Source organism: Anopheles coluzzii, chromosome 2, assembly GCF_943734685.1.
Source record: "Anopheles coluzzii chromosome 2, AcolN3, whole genome shotgun sequence".
Lineage (NCBI taxonomy): Eukaryota > Metazoa > Arthropoda > Insecta > Diptera > Culicidae > Anopheles > Anopheles coluzzii.
The window spans coordinates 87,838,753-87,859,998 of NC_064670.1; the positions used below are offsets into that span (position 1 = coordinate 87,838,753).

At 41.5% G+C, this 21,246-nt stretch overlaps 1 protein-coding gene across 5 annotated transcripts in view; it reads right to left on the reverse strand.

Moving 5' to 3' along the window:
• The window catches only part of LOC120947312 (uncharacterized), a 139,008-nt gene that overhangs the window by 19,831 nt on the left and 97,931 nt on the right, over nucleotides 1-21,246 (reverse strand). For all 5 annotated transcript variants that reach the window (XM_040362528.2, XM_040362527.2, XM_040362530.2 and 2 more), the window contains 7 exons: nucleotides 17,981-18,170; nucleotides 13,973-14,109; nucleotides 13,174-13,251; nucleotides 11,658-11,797; nucleotides 6,540-6,615; nucleotides 5,481-5,633; nucleotides 1,819-3,986 (listed from right to left, as the gene is read on the reverse strand). In XM_040362528.2, coding sequence (XP_040218462.2) covers nucleotides 1,819-3,986; nucleotides 5,481-5,633; nucleotides 6,540-6,615; nucleotides 11,658-11,797; nucleotides 13,174-13,251; nucleotides 13,973-14,109; nucleotides 17,981-18,170 — 2,942 coding nt within the window. The remainder of the gene's footprint in view (nucleotides 1-1,818; nucleotides 3,987-5,480; nucleotides 5,634-6,539; nucleotides 6,616-11,657; nucleotides 11,798-13,173; nucleotides 13,252-13,972; nucleotides 14,110-17,980; nucleotides 18,171-21,246) is intronic.

The window sequence follows — 21,246 nt, forward strand, 5'->3', positions numbered from 1 at the left end:
TAACTGATGGTACCTTTTTTGAGCTACGCGTTTTCCAGAGAATGACGCGTTCTTGCTGTCGTGAAAAGAATAGGAATGTTCTATTGCGCCCTACAATGCTCCAGCAGAAAGAGACACAGCCACATTTCTTCTTTCTTGTGCTGTCGAGTAGGGTGACAGAAAAAACGGGGCACAGAACAAACAGCGATCGGGGTTTTGGTGGGCGAGAAAATTAAACGGCGACGTTAAATAAAATTTATATTCCATGCCAGCTGCACGCGATATGAATGTTAATGCGAAGGTCAAATGACACATAATAATTAACGGCAGGCTAAGTAAAATGCTATCGGAATGGTTCTGCCAGCGGCCATGGGTTGTTGCTTCCGGTGCCGACCTACCGGATCGATAAACGGTGACATTGGTATGAGTGGCAGCAAACATGTGCTTTTGGGAAAAGGTTGAAATTTATTTTCAATATAAAGCAATGGATTGAGCGTTACACTTATTATTTTAATGCATTCTTGTATTTTGAACTATTGAGTATTTTCCCTACATTTTTACGATTCCATTTTGAGTTTTAAAAGGATTTATATGAATCGAGTTGAAGAGAGCAACTTATTTTACAGGTATTGAATTATTTACTATTCGTCGAGAATACCAAGGTTAGTTAAATGAAATGCTAATGAATCTGAAGAAGTGATACGGCCAACTAGATGATATGTTCAAGAACTGTTACCGAGCCTCACTCCAGATAGTGAGACTGATAAGCTTGGTCTTAATGGAACATGCTTGGAGGAATAATAATCCTCCATTACACTATTTCAGTCCTTGAACTGATTTGGAACTGAATCATAACCTAACCTAACCATATTTAGATTCTGATGATGAAAGTATCCTGGTTTGAGCCTAAATTCGAACTTTTCTCGGTTTAGGAACTAAACTCAAACCTATTCCTGTACCAATACATAGACTGGCATGCTCACAGCGTATTGAAATGATTTCACTAGTTTGAACAACTCTGTGTGAAAGACAATCGATAAATTGATTCGATTGATAAATTGATAGGATTTACAATTCGTATACAGAACAGATGTACAAAGATAGGATTCACTAAACTAAATCAATCAAAAACCTAATAAATTTCCATCGAAGCAGTTTTTAAAACATTGAAATCTTGAACATACCAATTTTTTTTAGTTGTGGTGGTGTAAAATTATGTTTCAAAAAATAGCTGTACTGTACGGATAATTAAGCTACAATATAATCACGCTTGAAGAAATACATTGATTTTGTAAATTTAGCCAGTAGATATAAGGAACATTCAAAAAACACAAATTGAAGAATTGGTTGGGCTTGTATTGGGCATTGATAATTTTATAAGATTATCTCAATCACAATTGTGCTTATCATCAAACCAGAACTGAATATAATATATCTGCATCTGAGTTACTTTCTAAATCAGATCTATTCAAATCCGAGATCTAGGATATAATGTGGCAAACTTCCAAATTTCTATTTTAGATCTATATTTTTTTATCTTCAAATACCATTTGCTTGAATGTATAATTGTTACCAATTTATCAGAATAATAGCTAAAAATAATAAAAAAGCCCGGTAAACCTAGTTATTCTCAAGTAACTAAAATATACCATCTTTGCTTTGTTATTCTGGATATTTGAGGCAGCATCGCAAACCGCTAGGCACTTTATATCGAATGTAAACAGCTAGGTAACTTACACCGAGTGAACAATCCTTCTATCCCCGCTGCTCGATAAATAGTGACCCACGCCAATGGAATAAACTTTTAAAACATAAAAATAACCTTCTACACCAACTTACCCATTTTCGATGCCCAGCGACAAAAAGTCGTCACCCTCTAGGGCACTGTGCCGACCGGTCCAGAGGATTAGCCCGTTCGCCGAGTGCGTTTTAAAGCGGAGATTCAAATCAATCTCGTAGCTAATGACACGCCGCATCGTTTCGGCGTCGCTGTAGTGAAAGTAGCTGTCCGTGCCGGTAAAACACGCGCCCTGATACTTGCGGAAGTATTTGTTTTTGTACTTGATGCTACGAAGGATGTCATCCTCGTCATTTCGCGGGTCTGCCTGTGGTTTCTGTGGCTGCTGTTGATGCTGTTGCTGCTGCTGTTGCTGGCGCTGACGGTGATCTGATTGACTGTCCTGTTGGTGTGGTTGCTGCCCGCGCGCCGCATATCGGTTCCGTAGACCGGTGTCCTTTGATTCGTGCTGGTCGCCATCGTCCTCCTGCTCAACCCCATTCCGACGGCGGTAATGGCTCGGAGCACGGTGGTCGTGATGTTGATGGTGATGTGCACCCTCGTCGTGAGTCTCCTCCGCGTCCGTCTCGGTCAGGTCATACTCGCGCTGCGTAAGGGACGGCTCACCATACCCGTCTGACGATGGTCCGACACCCCAAAAGCTGGCATCCAGTGTCTCATCCGCGTCGTTGTCGTTGTCATTATGATTTTTCATAATCCGGTTCATCTCCTCGATCAGTGTCTCATCGATCTCGGGCTCGGTTTGCTTTCCCTGCTGTCCTGGCCGGTTCTGTCTGTTCCCCCGACTGCGCCAGGAGCTTCCCTGCTTTCGGTGAAGCAGAAAATCGGGCCGGTACGGTATCCGGTCGCCATGCTGGTCGTAATCTTTACCGTACCCATCGCCATCGTAAGCAGCTACATCGTCAGCGCTATTACTGTCGTCATTGTCGTCGTCGTGGTGGTCTTCGCTGTCAGCGAAAGATGACGACGGTTCATCGCTGCCCGTATCCTTATTGCTGGCCGGCAACGTCTCCGGCGTTGCTTCCGGCCGCCGCAACCGATGGGCAATGTTCGCCGGGTCCTTCACCGTCTTGCCATGCTTGGGTGAAGACTCTTCACTCACATCCACCTGCGGTCTGTGGTTGCTCTGTGTCGCATCATCGTCGTCGTCATCGTCATCATCATCATCATCTTCGTCCCCATGCTCAACCGGCATCATGTCACCCGCTCCATCACCTTCGCCTGCATCGTTTGCCTTCATCACCATCGTCATTTTTCGGTCATTACCCACCATCGTTCCGGTGCTCGCATCATAAACCCCGGACCGTCGACCCTCGGAAAACTCATCCTCCCTGACCTCCGCACCCTTGAGCCCGCCGTGCTGCGGCCGTTCATCCACAGCAGCAGATTCCATGCCATTTTCAACCATCGCTATCTCCCCACCGCCGTAATCTGCGTAATCATTCGATTGCGTGGAAAATGAGTCCTTTGATTTCTGCTGATCGATCCAAACGATTATCTTTTCATTAGCGACGGTGGATGCAGCCGGGCTAGCTACCGTCGAGGATGTTTCTGCTGCTCCGTTCGCGTGCGACTGTTGTTTATCAGCCTCATTAGCCGAGGATGCTGCTGGTGGAGCAGTTTTTATTTCACCCGCAGCCGATTGATACCGGTTCCATCTGCGACGATTCCTCGGTTGATTGTAACCGTTCCCGGAGCTCATACCCTGCGTGCTGAAGCTGCCGTCGTCATCGTCATCATCGTCGCCGTCATCATCCCCGTCGTCACTCTGGTAGTAGTCGTTGTATCCCTCGTCACTTTCCTCCGAGCTACCGTCGCCCACATCCGCCGGATTATTATCATGCGGCAAAGTACTGTCTTCCGGTGGTGGAGCTTGCGTCGTCGAGATTGAGCTTCCCAGGGGAGTCGTTAACGGCTGCGTCGGCTCGGATGCTACCGTCGAGCGAGACGATGGCGGTGCGACTGCCTGTTCTTGCTGTTTGCGCTTCAGCAGCCGCTGCTGCTTTTCAATTACTTCCGATGGCAGCTCCTCGGCTTTGTTGCACTGGCGGTTCTGCGGGTTGCATTGGCATTCGTAGGTGTCGAGATTCGGGACGCACTTAGCAAGTGGACCGCACGGTCGGGCAACGCACGCATGCGGACAGTTTTCCACGTTCGATCCACCGAGTGCCTCCGAAATGATAGCAATAGTGCGATCGTTGATATCGACCTGAAAAGATAAAAAAAAAACGAAAAGTGATGCATAAAAGGTATGCCGAGTTGTTCATGCATTTAGTGTTACGGTTCACATGTGATATGAGACAGTTGAATGTTTTTGACATGATATCTAATCGTGTGTATAATGATATCAACCATACGATTCTACGTGGTCATATCATATCATATCACGATTATTATCAGCATCATCACTCTACTTTGTAGTATCGAGTTGACATATTAACGGATGTTAAAGGGCATACTACAGTAAATGTGCCTTATGTGGTGCAATTTATGGTAGTACAATGTAGTGATACAGATGTGTTTAAATGCATTTAAAATGCCAAGAAGTTTGTTATATGAATATTTTTACATAAGGGTACTACGTGATATATTCTTAAACACAAAAATTTATATCATTGAAATAAAATTATAAAACTGCGAAACAATTTTTTTTTCTGGTTGCTCCGCTGTATTCATAATGGAGTTTTGGTACTTATAGTTGTTGTTTGAACGTTTAGAAAGAAACCTTAAAATACTGTATTTATTCGGAATGAAAGTTTGTTTGAAGTTTGTAGTTTATTTTATACATATCGTTATTTTGTAGTTATTGACAGCATTTATGAGTTTGTTTATACATGATTTAGATTATTTCCACAAAATTATGGTTTTTTTTATCGGTACGTAACATAGTGCACCATTTATCTTTTAAATCATCTGTAAAAGGTCAGAAAAGAATTTATACTTAGAAAATAACTTGAATACTTTTAAATTATTGAATACAATGGAATTTAGTGTACTATAATCACAATTGTCTAACCACGATATAAGTACATGTAAGTTTCTAGAAGGAGATAGGACGAAAGTAAGAGGAACGATGCGAGCGATGACAAAGGACATCAGGAGAAAGAGAAACGAAGATATGAGTGAGCGAGATAGGAGATAATAGGATAGCTATAAAAACGGGAGCTCGTGCGGAGTGGTCAGTCGCGATCGGTTTGTTGTATTTCACACGTCTAAATAAATAACTGAAAAAAACGTACATTGGTTTCCTCGTGTTTTCATTCCTTACATACATTTATCCTAAACTGTATTCAAGATTGTTTTAACAAACAGTATTTAACCAACAAATTTGCCTCTTTACAAATCCGTTTTAAAATCTCCATGCTCGTTTTTTTATGAAAATGTTGTTTAATTGAAAGATCTAACCAAAATTAGATTAGATCTTATTATCACATTTCAATTATTTTTTTAAACTATTGTATCAGGTAGTTCAATTATAAATAGAAAAGCAAAATTTCATAAAACCAATATGGAACCTAATTTTATTTGAAAAATATCAATTGATGCAATATAAGCTAGTTTCCCGCGGCTATTCCGATTGTCGTGACAGTCTCATTTTTCAAATTTGCTCGTTCTTATGCAAACTATTATCTGAATAATACTCTAAAGCAAATTATCTTCGTGCCTTCTTTCGTTCTCCTGAAAGCAATCACTCTAAACTTACCTTCTGAATGCACCCGGCGAATGATCCTTTATCCCGCAGGCTCGTTGGCAGCGTGTGTACATTGTGGATGCCGCCAAGATAAAGGCTGTGTGGCAGGGAAAGATGCCAGAACCCGTTCGGCGACACCGTCATCACTTCCGGCAGCTGATCGATCTGTGCGGTTTAGTGGTTTGACAAAATGAAAATGACAAACAGAATTAATAAAAAAGATGTCACGGAAGTTGACGGGGCAAGGGGCGGCCTAGCTTAAAATTGGATTAATTAGAGTGATCTGTTTGGATTCTTGAGACCCTCAGCATAATGGATGGAGCAAGTAAATGGTTTGCATCGTAGTTGGCCAGCTATCCTGACTGCTGACTGACAGCTTTAATTTAATAAAACAATTTTACTCCTTACCATTGCTGGCTTCATGGTTACATAGCCCTTTACATGGGTTTGTCTATGCGCTACGAATTAAAAAAATGAATGAAAAAACATACCTTGGACCAGGTCATACTAGCAAGGAGAGATTTTTTTTTTGCAGATTTTTTTTGAAAAAAAAAAATCTTATGAAAGATGTGTATATTGTCAGCCCACAGAGTAGTCAACGGCTCAACGGTAAGTAGAATCACAGAGACGAATGGGATGGTGGGTATAATTACAAAATAAAAATTTAATTAAACCATTCCACTCATTCTGCCGTCTGCCTATGCAGATTGCACCAGCATTCGTGTTCAGTGCAAGAACCAGCTCACAAAACTGACAGCAGTATAAGTCATTCAAAGTTTCGGCCTGGTTTGTAACTGGCAAAGGCTCAAAATATTAAAAAAAAGTCCATGTAAAAGGCTTTTTGGGTTCAAAACTAAAAAAAGAACACCCGTGTAGTAGGACAGAAAAGATTAGGAAGATGAGAAGCAAATGAAAACGGATCCATTTGCATAGACCATCCGTATGTCAGTGCTGGAAGTAATCTTTCCATTTTGCTATGATTTTAACTGATATCTAACAAGAGCCACATGGCGTAAAACAGCCTTTATTGCAGCTAGGCTGCACACATACGGAATGATGTCCGGCACTTACCTTCAGCACGGCCAACCGTGACGTTCGGGACACTTTTATCGTATGCCACTGTCCCATGGAGAGCGGGAACTCGCTCCTGCAAGAGAGGAAAGAAGGATGTGTAGAGTTGAAATATTTTGGTGCTAAATCATTGCTCTTCCATGCTGGTTTGTAAATGAATACAGTTACTAAGCAATCAGAGTACGGCTGTACGAACTTTAGGTGAAGATATGTTAAATAATCTTTTCGCTAGGAGATAGTGTTGAAGTTACGTTAACATTAGGTATGTTAGTATTTTACTAGGAATGTCATACATGTTTCGGTTAATACATCCATCTATCTTTTTTTAGGAAATGTATATTAGTTCAAAATATTTTTGCCTCAAAATAAGTTTTGTAAATTTCCTCCAATTAATATTCTAACACAGAAATGATATCCATTCGAACCGCTGAACATTGTAATTACATTGTGGACATCCAACAGGAACAATCGATCCAGATGCTCGTGCAAGTTAAGCCAGGATCGCTTTGTTTGACATGACCAACAGAGGACGAGCTCTCTCCTCGCACTATTGTCCACCATGAGCGAGCTTTCACATTTTGTGCTGTAATATTTGCGGTACAAAAACAATTAAGTTTTATCCTTGTATTACAAGGGAATGAAGTACCGCGCGGTCTATACGACGGAACAGTCCGAATAAAGCTAAACCCAACCCCTTCAAAAGAGCACGGGCTCACCGAATGTGTTGCCCTGTACCGTGTTTAGATCACTCGCACGTTCTACACAAAGCAACCGAGCAGCTACGGTACAGGAAGCAGTGACCACAGAACCGCTGGCACTATTATGAAGAGTTTTTCCACTCACCATTTCCACTCGCCATTTCTTTGGCAATGCGGCCTCGACTGCAGCCGATGTACAATCGTTACTGCACTGGGTCGAAAGCGACCAAAGATGCACATCCCGGCCCCGGTGGATACGGTGCGCGAACGTTCCTCATATGCGAAACCTCCTACGTGCAACTTTACGCTAGCTTCCGTCGAAAACACTCGAGGAAATAATAGTTTAATGGCTTTTCGAGCTGGTACAGTCACGAATAAATTATATTTCTGAAACACGTTCCACTTCGTGGTGGCCCGGGGGCCAAATCAAGGACCTCTTTGCCATTCGCACCGGGCCAAGGGTGTAGATAAGCAAAGTTTTATCAGCGCTCGGTACACGATTGTTCCTTCTGCTTCTGCTGGCTTTTCTTTACTCTTGTCTTTTGTTTGGGCCGCACTTTCTGCGTGAGCGCTTGCTAATATCCCGGAAGCTGAATGAACCATTAAAGCTGTCGAGTGCAGCACCGTTTCGTGAATTATTTTGCGTCTTTTGCGCTGTAAAAATAGATTGTTTTGCTTTGTGCTCAGTGCACTAACCGGGCGTATAAAGCATGGTGCGGGAAGGAATGGATAATGAATTTGAACTAATTGGGGATCTGCTTGACAGTCAGTTGTTTATTTGAGGATTGCAAATAGGTTTGCTCTAAGGTAAGAATTGGATTAAAAAAATAATTAAAATAATACATTACAAGGAAATAGAATAGAAGAAAATGCTGCATTCATTGTTATTTTATATAAAAACACACAAAATGTAGACAACAATGAATAAAAATGCTTTTTTAGATACAGCTTTAAAAATAATATGAACTTGATATAACTATCATTGAAAAAGTTGAATACCATTAAAATTAACTAAATCCTGGGTATACATGAAATACAATCACAGCAACTAAAGTAAATAAAACGTGGCATTTCCATTTGCCTCATTTGTCACCGTACACAACACGATTAACGTTTTTGCGGTTACCAAACAAAGTGTGCACTCTCGCAATCTTTTCCCCACAGTTGAAGAACTACCCCCAAAACAACTGAATCCGGGCACGGCGTTCATGAGACTCCAGGGACAATGGGCTATTTGTTCATCTCACCTAGGCGAAGGCTGATGAGGATTTGGTGGCAGAAACGGAACGATTAAACGTTACCAGCCTGTACAAACTCCCACAGCCAACTGGAACGTTCGTACATACCGTCTGGATGCACGCCGAAAACAGTTGCGCTTGGGGAGATCGGAATTGAAATTTTAATTAAATTCCATCCATCCGCCCGGATCGGGGTTGTTCTGACCTGCGGACGCTCGCGTTGCTAATGACTGCTCGCGAAAGTAGATTAAATTCGCGCATTAACATCAATCAACGCGTCGCAAAGGATTATCGGACGGATGGCGTGCGATAGTCACGCTGCGAAGGTGGTTTAGTAACTGCGAACTTCTAACAAATCGTCCCCGACTTGTATGCAAACGTGCTAAAGGTGTAATTAATTTTTATTTTTAAGTGCCACTGCAATAGCACTGACAGCACCAACCGACTCGAGGTGTTTTGTGGCTGATACTTAAGGTAAAAGCGTAATGTACATTTCGTGCTACAACCTTTGTTTGTCACTCAAACGAGTTTGCAAAAAGAGCGTCAAAATGATCAAAACGTTCATCAATTTCATTCACAAAAGTGTTCGTTCCGAATAGCAGAAGGTCGACGAAAGTTTCACTTCCAGTGGGAAGGAGTGTAGCATGGAACAGTTTCTCCATTTGCAGCTAAACGCACCCGCGAATGAATGCAATTTACATATTTAAATGCTTGCCAGTTTTTGTGCCCTTGTCCACCATTTTCTCAAGATGCACATTTCCATTCCCACCGGTTCATCAACAGCAAACGCACACTTTCCATTTTCCACCATTCCTTGTTAAAGGATCTCTTTAACCGATCGTCATCGCGAACCGGTGGCAAGGAAAACGATGTCCATTAGTTGATCAACTGTCTTTTTTTTTTGCTCAAGAGAAGTGCCTTTGGTTGGCAGCAAAAGTAAAAAGTAAAAAAGGAAGAACGAAAACCGAAACATCAAACTCGTTTACTGAACGTTCGTGACAGTTTTCACACCGCCCTTGCGTGCTGGTGAAAAAGAGCCGGCACGTAAATTAGATAAATTCTTCCCACCTTCTTCCCGTTCGGCGAAAGGAAGCTAGAGACGCCCTCATTTGATGGGAAAAATGATGGCCTTTCCACTCCCATGTTCCACAACCTTCTTACTGCGGGGGCCTCCAAGTCCAAAGGGTCCAAGGCGTTAGGAAACTCGCTTGCCTCATTTGCACAGTTCCGCATGGCTTTCCGCATTTTAACGACACGCAGTCGATTGGGGCTCAGGCAATCGACGATGATGGGGTAGCTGCCTTCCAAAAACTCTCTCCCCTGTTTCTTCCGTTTGCACCCTCATCACTAACCTGACACCGCCCGCCAGCTCCGTTCGTGCGAACTCATTAAACTTAAATAAACATCGATATTATCATTCATTTAGTAAAGTTTTCAAATTATTTCCTGCCTCCGTATGGCTGTCGTATTCTTTCTTTCTTTTTTCCGTACGTTGCTGATGAAAGAGGCAAGAAAGATGACCATAAAATTGGAAGCGTTTCATCAATTGAATCGACTGCTTTATGGTTGACAGTAGCCGGCGAAGAAGGGGGAATGATTTTTACTTCATTCTTTAATGAAAAGAAAAGAAGTAATGATGCCGCGCTCGCTTTACGCATAATAAATAGGCAACACTTTTTCAGACTTTCCTTTTCTTTTGCTTAGGCTTGTTGTAACTTGGCTAGGCTAATTTGGACTTGATGATGAATTTAGGCTATTGATTACATCTCACCTTGCATTGTAATGAAAGTGAAATAATATTAATAGACAGCCATTTTCTTCACCAAACGAAAAACATTTTCATTTAGGAAAAAAATGAATTGTGTCTAATTTTGATCATAAAGTCGTTTAGTTTTAACTTCCAATACTTATCTTCATGTACGTGTAAATACTGTAAATATTGTTTCTTTCACAACTACAACAACGACACCATGCACATAAAAAATATTACTATATTAATGTACCTGGTGAGAACTTAACAAAACTTAAAAAAATGTCTATTAAGATATAATTAAAATTATGTTTTAACATAAAATGTTCGCTAAACTAATCCTTCAACTGCTTCTTGCAAAGACATTCGATGTAGCAATTCAATGGGAATGCGATACTAAAATATTTTAGCTACTTTATGGATTTTTTAAAAACAAAACAATACAAGGAAATGATCGGCTAATTGGTGACACAAATGTCAAATGACTCCCTGCAAATGAAATGACGACCATACAATTCAATTTTCCAACCAAATTTAAAAACTCTATGTCTAATTGATTTAAGCGTCCATTCTGTATCAAGAAGAAACGACCCTGTGAGATCAGCAAATTAATCATACGTAAATATAAGGTATATCATGTTGAGATTAAACAATCTAACCACACGTAAATATATGGAATATCATGCTAAGATGAAACGGAGGAAATTGATACCTCGAATAAGAAGAAATATTTTCTATATCATAAGCAATGTAGTCGATAAAACATAAAACAAAATTATACTATTTTTACACAACATATCTGTACTTAACAGACAATGGCCCAGAAATTTCTTTTTAAAAAAATTCTAGACCTATGACGAAAATGAAATCTTTTAATCTCTATCAAAACAAATCCACTAATGCTTTTTAGTCACCTACCAACAGGCTTAAGTAGTCACCAACTAACATATTCGTAAGCCTAAAATGCATCATACACATTCCCTAAAAGTCACTTCCAATGCTGCTTCATCGTTCAACGATCTTGACATCGCAAACCATTTTTGAAAGCAATTTCTTTCATAGACATCAACTGATTTGATTAGGAGCGGCATTGGAAAACTCCACACGAGCTCCCCGGAACACGGAAAGGTATCGAAGCGAATAAGTTCATCATGTCGGTATGAATCGATTCACATATCCATCATTCCCGAAGCCCATCATCATCAGCGTCAGTTTTACGGGGGTAGATGTGAATTAACGCTGGAAACTAGCCCAAAACGCAGCCCAATCCTCGTCCCCTCAAACGCTTCGCTGGAGCCGTGTGCCAGGGACTTGTCCGGGGAAAAAGGATTTGATTGCAATTTAAAAGTCGTTTCTTCCCTGCTACCGTTTCCCCGACCGGTTAGGCTGCACAGTGCATGGTGCGAATGGAGGAACGGAGTCCGACACTCACCTGACGGTTGCTGGCCCGCTGCCCAGATCGTACGTGAACTCGACGTGGCCCATGTTGAGGCAGAGCGAAATGTAATCACCATACTCGTGGTGCCCGCTGTACAGCAGCAGCCCGTCCTCTAGCAGCGGCTTGATGATGATCTGTCGGACGAAGCAGGCGTATTATGGGGCGTAAAGGTGAGGAAAGCCGGAACGTGAACGGCATCACAGGTATCACAACGCCCGGTTTAGGATAAGGTGGGATCGATTTCAAATGCATTTTCCGGTTGGTTTGTTTGGGCAGCAAAATTGATTGCCATTCACCCGTCCCGGATCGTTGCACGGGGAGTTAGGGGCGGGTGTTAGGGACGGGTAAGAATAGTTCGGTTAGATTTGGCAAAATGGCAAGTGAGATTGGAGACCAGCAGCATTCAGTGAAGGTAGGGAGTGAAGGGGTTATTGTGGGAGACACGGACCGCGTGTTGGCGATAATGATCCCGATGCCGGAATGATTATGTGTCGGTGGTAGCGGTCGGTGTCGATGAACGCCCGGGTCGATGCAGGAATGGGTGATTGAATCGAATGTTGTGCAGAATGGAAAGGTTATGAGGGGGTGGATAATAATGGTATAGCGATGTTTATTTGCAGTTGCGATTCATTAGCGAAACAATCAGCGGCCGCAGTAGTCGTGGTTGGTTAGGGGCCGGGTGGCAGAACAAGCCGTTGGTGTGTGTGTGTGTGTGTGTGTGTGTGTGTGTGTGTGTGTGTGTGTGTGTGTGTGTGTGTGTGTGTGTGTGTGTGTGTGTGTGTTATCCGCCGCGACGGCCCATCCAATCGTGGTGGAAGTACAGCAGCACAAGCAGTTGACAAAAGAGACACAAAAGAGATGGATTAGAATCAGTCGATTTGTGCCGCGTGTAAATGTATTAACGCACAAGAACGTGCCATATAATAATGAACAGTGAAACGCAGCAACATTATCTTTGACAGTGTTTGGTTCGATAAGTTAATCAGTGTTTCAAATGACACAAACGTCCCTGCAATTGCACAGCGCATAGCTTGTCGCTCGATGCTCACTAATCCGATAGCTTGCGAGTGTGAATAAATTGACAATTTACATACTCGGTCTATTGGACCATTCTCGTGAATTGGACATAATTTAACAACTGTACGTTAGTTCCGTTGCGGTGCTTTGTTTTGCATGCATGTGCGTGTGTGGATTAATTAGACCTCAAATTGGTAAACACCTTTGATTTATTATTGTTTGCGTGTATGTTTTTGAAGAGTTGCACAAAAAAGGGATTTGAGTGCTTTTAATTTAGCCAAGCTAATGAGTTGCAATGCATTCGCATGTCCAACCGATTAGGGCATCGAGTCTATAAATGTTAATTGAGCTTGAGTCTTTAAGCCTGGACACATTTGGTACCAGGAAAGCGTTAAAAAACTGTCATTGATAATGTTGTTAGTTATGTATTAGTTATGTACCATTTAAACTGATTCCATTCAAAATAAAACGTAGTTAAATTAAACAAATGTACCTTAAGCTCAAACCAAATAATGCAGCTATCGCCCAGTGGAGCATATCGTAGATAAGAAGATCCGTTGAATGAAGGCACCTTTGAAGAACAGATAAAAGAAAAAATCGTTTTTATGTTCGTGTATGTAAACAGCAAAATGTGCTACATATGTCCTTAAGGCGTTTGCTTTCATCAAGCATCTATGTTCAAATTATTTTACACTTGATTGTAATATGCATCAACGTGATAGAAAATTTTGGTTTAAGTATTTAAATGTTTGTTTTTTAAATTAGTCATTCCGGTTTAAAACAGTTTTGTATGAAAACCGTTTGATTTTTTTTTACAAAGTTATGAATGATTATTTTTACATTAAACTCATAATTTTTATATTTTTTACATACTCATCATTTTTTACAACAATTTATTCATTTTTTACATTATTATCATTTTGACATCGTTTTTTACTACTTATAACAGTCATAGAACTATTTTTCTAAAAATAGTTAAAAATAATCATTGCAACCTTGCAAATTATTTTTCTTTTACTAACAAAAAGTTATGCACAAATTCTCTTTTTATTTGCATAATAATGTGATTAAAAAATTAATATATTTGTCTTTGTTATTGAAAGCTCTATTATTTCTTTTTAAGACTACAACCAAGCTTAAACGATAAAAAAATCATCAATGAACAAACCAAACAAAAACACAAAGATCAACGATTAGCTTGCACTTTGCTACCTATTGGTGAGGGCACACTGTCAGTAGTTTGCTTTTTTTCGGTTCACCTCGTACACGCTACTTCTCTATTAATCACGTACCTGTAAATCCAGTCGCATCTCGCATAAATCACCGCCAAATCCCAGCGGACAGAGACAGATGGCACCGTCATCCGACGGCAGACATTTACCGCCGTGTTGGCAGGGATAGCGACTGCACCGATCGGTTATGCATTCCTCTGCACGATTCGTGATCCCGGCATTGGTCGCGGTCGTGAAAAACAAGGCACGACGAGGGAAAGACGCAAACGCAGTGTGTGTGAAAGAAGGGGCCACCCATTTCCAGCACCAGCAACAGTACCAGCAGTACAAGTAGCATTATCATGATGATGTTTCCATATTTTTCATTTCCCATTATTCAGTTCACCGTCCGTTTTGAGCGATGTACACGTGTACACGATGGGTTGGAATAGCGCCGAACAATGTTTACGTTGTGATGTGTGGGGGTTATTTTTTGTAGTTGTTGTTCCATGGGTTGTGTTTCATTTTTCCATTATTTATTATTTGATCCCAGGGCATCACCAGCATCATCGTCGTCATAGCGCCACATCACCGGATACATAGGGTTGAAGGTAAATTGATATTGAGAGTAAATTGAAGAAAGAAAGAAGAAAAATAGAAGAAGGAAAATAAAATATCAACTAGGTATTTTGTTCAGCGGCGTTGAGAAACCGTGCTGGTGAACGTAATTTTTGACATACAATTAACCCGCCCTCTGCCCTATTTTTCACCACACAAAGCACACGCCACGGGCCATTTATTCTACAGCAAGGGATAAATAAAAATGATTACGGGAGAACTATGCAAGGCAAGAAAAAAATAAAACATCCAGCACAAAAGAAAGCAAAAACATTTTCCCGAGCGGGTATGTAAGCGAAACAAATTGGCAGCTACGGTTTAGCCTATGGAAAAATTTTGGGAAGAAAAATTAATTATCATTTAATTAAATTGTAACGCAGTACGATCATCGCTTGCAGCGAAACAAAAAAAAGGTCATCAACCCGGGATAACACCAAACGGGCCAGAAACGGAATGCAATGCGCGGGAATAAGGCCTGCAGTCGTAAAAGCCCTGCAGGGAGAATGGCGCCTTCGCTTAATTCAGTTATCTCTCCGGACGCTCCCTCCAATCGCGCTCTTTTGCACGACGCTCCGCACCCGTTTTCTGTTGGGTGTTGTGTGCTAATGGAAATGAAGTTTAAAATTAAGATGAACAAAAACTGCAGTAAACTTGGCTACACAACATCATGCGAATAAACCGGTTGTGGTGGAAAATGGTACCACGTTAAAGTTTTCCGCCAACGGGTTCGCTGTGGCGCAAAAGGACTTCGTTGCATCATGAGACAAGTGGGAGAAGAGAGCAAGGAAAGGTGAGGCAAAGGACAGTAAAGGGTGTGAATGTTTCAGAACAAGAAAGTTTACCGGTGGCCGATGGAAAGAGTCATAAGAAATCAGCATCCTCCGGGAAGATGCAAAAGTCTTTCCTGGTCAGTGCCTCTTGAAATACGGAATAAACTAATTTGACAGGAAGTTTATTGAAGCTCGCGGGATTTTTCTGTAGCTTAAAGCACATAATTAATCTAAAGGTAGAAAGTATTTATTTTTATATTATGTCTATATATTTTTACGTATAGACCAGTTGGCTCGAGAAGAACATGATATAATAATAGTGAAATTAATTCATAATTGAGAAAAAATTCAAAAATTTAATTTAATTTTTTGTAAATGGATAGCTGAAGAAAATCGCTTGAGAATCAGATAAATGGAAATGTTGTGTTAGTTCTAGTAGAAACGGCAATTTTTTGTTCCACTGTATGATGGAGACGCTTGGTCAATGTGTAGCGGTATAACATCGGATACGCAAAATAATTTCCCTGATATTTAAAGATGGGAAGAAGCTATTCGTATAAAAATTACTAAACGTCTTTTAGTATGACATTTAACTCCGTTTAACACTTCCCAATTTGATTACTGTGATATGGCTTGGCAGACTAATCATCATGTTCGAAATTAAGGTTAAATTTCGCGTATGTCACACTAACGATGTTTGTACACGATAATGAAATGTGCATTTGAGAGCAGAAACGAATATAAAAACCAATAATGACACACAATTCTTAAAAATATCCAAATGTACGTTAGTCTGAATAGTTTTTCATTCGTTAAAGCTTTTGTACTAAGTTGAATATCCTCAAATTTTGTGGGACATGGTAGAAAGAGGTCATATAAAGGCGATATTACTCTTGGTTTGTAGGTTTAGTTGACTGATCACACTTTTGCACAATCTGTTGCCGATTTTTAACTGATCAATCTTGGTTGGATGATATAATTACAGAATGTAAACAACAATATCACTAGTCGCGTTGCTAAACATCATTTACTGATTATATGATTTATAAAATTTTATAATGTAATAATTCAAGTGCAAAAATAAATAAGTCAAATGCTTTCTCCTAACTCGCAGCTCTCGATCACTTACTAAATATGGCCCTTTACCTCAAAAGCTTGCCGACCGCTGTTATAAAACGTTGAAAATTTACACAACAGCAGACCTTGGGATGCTTACAATTTGTTTGCTATTTTATTTCTGTTATTTATTAGCTTTTCGTTCGTTCACTGCAAAGAAATGCCTTTTGCGTTCAATCTCACCTTGTATGATTTGACTCGGTATGTTAGTTTAAATAGTATTCATGTGGATCACATATCCGATGAATTAAATAGATAAATAGAACACCAAAGTATATAAAGTAACCATTACATTAACGCACAATTTCAGTAACGCTCTGGTCTTATGAACAAGATGGTAAGTGTGAAATTTCCAAAAAAAAAAGGATTTGATCAAATAACACATAATATAATAACAAACGCAACTCACTACTTTTTTTGGGAATTATGTGAGTATAAATGGAAAGAATGTGATTGAAATTGTGATTAATAACCACAATGTGCGGTGAGTAACGAAAAGGAGACATCCCATTCACTATACTTCCAATTAGCAATATTTATCCTAGGGTTTTTTTGTTTTATAGTCAATGAAATCATTTTACATACAACCAATGATGTAGTAAAGATAAATAACACCGCGATCACGATCGAATGCGGTTTATTCACCTCGCTTTTAACCATTTACGAGATTATTTCCCGTTTCAAAAAGCAATCAAGCCGTGCGAACGCTATGCCTTAAGGCGTACTGCAGGATTAGGAAACATTAGGAAAACTGAAACTGATGTATATAATCATAATGATATGTTTTAATTCCTAGAATTGAATTCTCACTTTATGCGCTTTACGATCGATGGTACCAGACTGCTTACTTGCAACACGACAACAGTTGAAAAACTAATTTAGCTACAGTGCGCGTGCGTTGTTCTCCATTTGTGAAAATATGTGTGTGTGTCTTTTATCCTCGGGTTTCATATTTTATTCTTTATATCGTCAAACCGCATGAACTGATTCTGTCTGAAATGTCAAAACCAATTGCTACAATAAGATGGCCATTCCATGATACCGCGAGAAAAATACACGCTGAGCGTTATAGCAAAACAATGGAGAGAGAAAAGTTTGCACTTCAGTACGGATCACTGCTTTTAGTTGAATGCGTTCCCGCCTTGAAGGTGTCTGCTCTCAGATTGCCATATCATGCAGCAGTCTTCCCTTTGTCGGCGACTTGTTTTCCATCCTGAATTGTTTGTATATTGTACTTTGCTTGAATTTGTGTTTCCATTTAGACGTATTTACCATCCAGCAGAAAAGTTTTGCCAGTTTGGATACACAGGAAAGCAAATACACACGGTCGATTTATGCCTTGGGGCGGAATGTGTCAAAACATAAAAAAGGAACACAAAATATGCAACAACAAAGCGTGCGGGCAAAAAGAATGTGCCATGCGTAAGTGAGAAAAGCTTTCAAATCTACCAGTTCGTGTATTTGTAGGTGGTTTGTTTTTCACGCTAAAAGAACACGTTCTAACGCAGCCGCTAGTGGTAGCTTGGAAGTTTCTTTTCGGTCGGTTTCTTTTTCCATGCTATGTTGTCGGTAAACTTTTACTTACGGATATCGAATCCATGTGACACGTCGCCGAGTGAGCCCTGCTGGAAGTTGTAATCGTGATCATTAGCGACAAACTTTCGTATACATCCGGTGAAACCGGTGCTGACGGGAAGCTTCCGGTCCAGGCCAGTGATGTTGCCGTACCCGCCGAGGAAAACTGGCTCACGGAAAGTGATACGCGAAAACAGGCCCTACAGGAGCAGAGAAAAGAAGAAATAGCAAAGAAAATCTGGATAAGAAATTTTGTTTTCATGGAAGCTACAGTAAAATCAACACCGAGACGCAAAGGTGCGTTGATTGAGCTGATACTAGCGGCAGATAATACTTGAGCGATGTAAGGGAACACATCAGCAATGGTGTGATGTTCGAAGGTCGTTGTGCTGTGCACGGTTTTTGGTTCTGTTTATCAAACTGATGATGTGAATGCGTGCTGATGAGAAGTTGGGTAATTGGTCTTGCTATAGGAGGCAAAAATATGATACGATCATGATGAGCGACGGTAAACAGCCCAGAACAACAATGTAAATAAGGCGGAAAGGGTCACTGATGAAACACAACGGAAAATAATGACTATTTAGTTAAAGGTAGGCTTGAGCTTTCCTAACTGCATTTTTTGTATAAATAATTTTTTTTTTTCACGGCTCAGACGCGAAGAGAAACGAGTTCACCGCTCCAAGAAGCATGCTTTGGAAGAGCAAAACATGCGGGAACTCGAGCAAACCAGAGAGGCGTACGGACCGACACGAAAGTTTTACCAAGCGATAGCAGGTCACCGAAACAACGTGGTACCTAAGGTAACCTGCTGTCGCAACAAGGATGGAGATCTGGTTAGTAACCAGCCAGAGGTCCTCTCGCGGTGGGCTCAGTACTTTGATGAATTACTCAACGACCAGTTAAACGAACAGCTAGAAGCGCCACTAGCAGATAGTGTAATGCTACTGCCACCTAGCATAGAAGAAACACGAAAGGCTATCCGTCGGCTGAAAAATAACAAGGCACCCGGAACCGACGGAATTGCAGCTGAACTGGTCAAGAATGGAGGTGCACGACTAGAAAACGAGATTCATCAAATTGTTACTGAGGTGTGGGATAGCGAATCGATGCCTTGTGATTGGAATCTCGGCATCATCTACCCCGTATACAAGAAGGGAGACAGGTTGGACTGCAACAACTACAGGGGTATTACGGTGTTGAATACCGCCTATAAAATATTCTCCCTGATCCTTCAGGATCGCCTTGTCCCGCACGTCGAAGAGATAGTAGGAAACTATCAAAGAGGATTCCGAAACGGAAAATCAACCACTGATCAGATCTTCACCATGCGGCAGATCTTGGAGAAGATGGCTGAATACAAAAACGACACATACCATCTCTTCATAGACTTCAAAGCCGCATACGATAGCATAGCCAGGGTAAAACTGTACGACGCTATGAGCTCATTTGGAATCCCGGCCAAACTGATAAGGCTAGTTAGAATGACTATGACCAACGTCACATGCCAGGTGAGGGTGGATGGAAAACTCTCAGGACCTTTTGCTACCACCAAGGGTCTGCGCCAGGGGGACGGGCTTGCCTGTCTCCTATTCAACTTGGCGCTAGAGAGGGCCATCCGCGACTCGAGGGTGGAGACTACGGGAACCATCTTCTATAAGTCAACCCAGATCCTGGCATACGCTGATGATATAGACATCATTGGTTTGCGGCTCTCCTATGTAGCAGAAGCCTACCAAGGGATTGAGCAGGCGGCAGAGAGCCTCGGATTGCAGATAAACGAGGCAAAGACCAAACTGATTGTGGCAACATCAGCGGACCTACCAATAAATAATCCGAATCTACGTAGGCGTGACGTACAGATAGGTGAACGCACTTTTGAAGTCGTCCCACAATTCACCTATCTTGGGTCAAAGGTCAGCAACGACAACAGCATGGAAGCTGAGTTGCGCGCAAGGATGCTGGCTGCCAACCGGTCATTCTACAGCCTGAAAAAGCAGTTTACCTCAAAGAACCTGTCGCGACGGACGAAGCTGGGACTATATAGTACCTATATAGTACCAGTACTCACATACGCCTCTGAGACATGGACACTGTCCAAATCTGACGAAACCCTCTTAGCCGCGTTCGAGAGGAAGATGCTCAGAAGGATAATTGGCCCCGTATGTGTGGAAGGACAATGGAGGAGCCGTTATAATGACGAGCTATACGAGATGTACGGCGACCTCACTGTCGTACAGCGTATAAAGCTCGCCAGGCTCCGGTGGGCTGGCCATGTTATACGCATGGAAACGGACGACCCAGACCGTAAAGTCTTTTTAGGCCGTCCACAAGGACAGAGGAGGCGTGGTAGGCCCAAATTGAGGTGGCAAGATGGCGTGGAGGCGTCCGCCATTAAGGCCGGGATAACGGACTGGCAGACGAAGGCGCGAGACCGTGAGCGGTTTCGGACACTCCTGAGGCAGGCCAAGACCGCAAAGCGGTTGTAGTGCCGGATAAGTAAGTAAGTAATTTTTTTTTACTGAAGTTTACTAATTATTTTTGAACATCGTTACATTTGGATAACTGATGCTAGAAGAGTGTTATAGTTTAAATCTTATTAATAACTGCAGCACCTAGTAGTTAAACATTCCATTCGAAACTAAATGGACTGATTGAATTCATTGGACTTCTTGGTCAACTGAAAATTCCGAATCCTTCATCGACATCCAATGACCTAGGGAGTTAATCTACCATTATGGAACACGTTGCCAACCAATGCCTTATCGTAATCTCCACAATCACTTATACCAGAGGCAACCTACTCGAATGCACGGGTACATTGTTCCTAGCCAAAGTTCGCGTTCAATGCTCCAGAGCTAATATGTTCCGAAACCACCAGACTTAAGCACGTCGTTAATCAGAAGGATTTCCGTACTTGAAAGTGCAGCAGTAGTTATAGGCACATCGTTAGCCACCTACTGCCACCTCACGTTTGCCCGCCGGACTGATATATTAAGTCATTAGCAGCAAATTGAATCCCTGCCATATTGCTGACGGGTGGCCCGGCTCTCCATTCGGCCGCTTGCTGACCCACCCGCATGACCCGAATATCATAGCCGTGGGTAGATGAAGTCGTGTCGTTGGACTCGTGTTAAGGAGCACTACGGACAAATCTCGATTTCGACCCACATAATCACACCGTAACTCTGTTGAAAATTTTCACTTCATTTAACATCAATTTTCTCGCCAGCTTTCTACGCATATCGGGTCGCTTCATGACAGCCGTGTCTATTA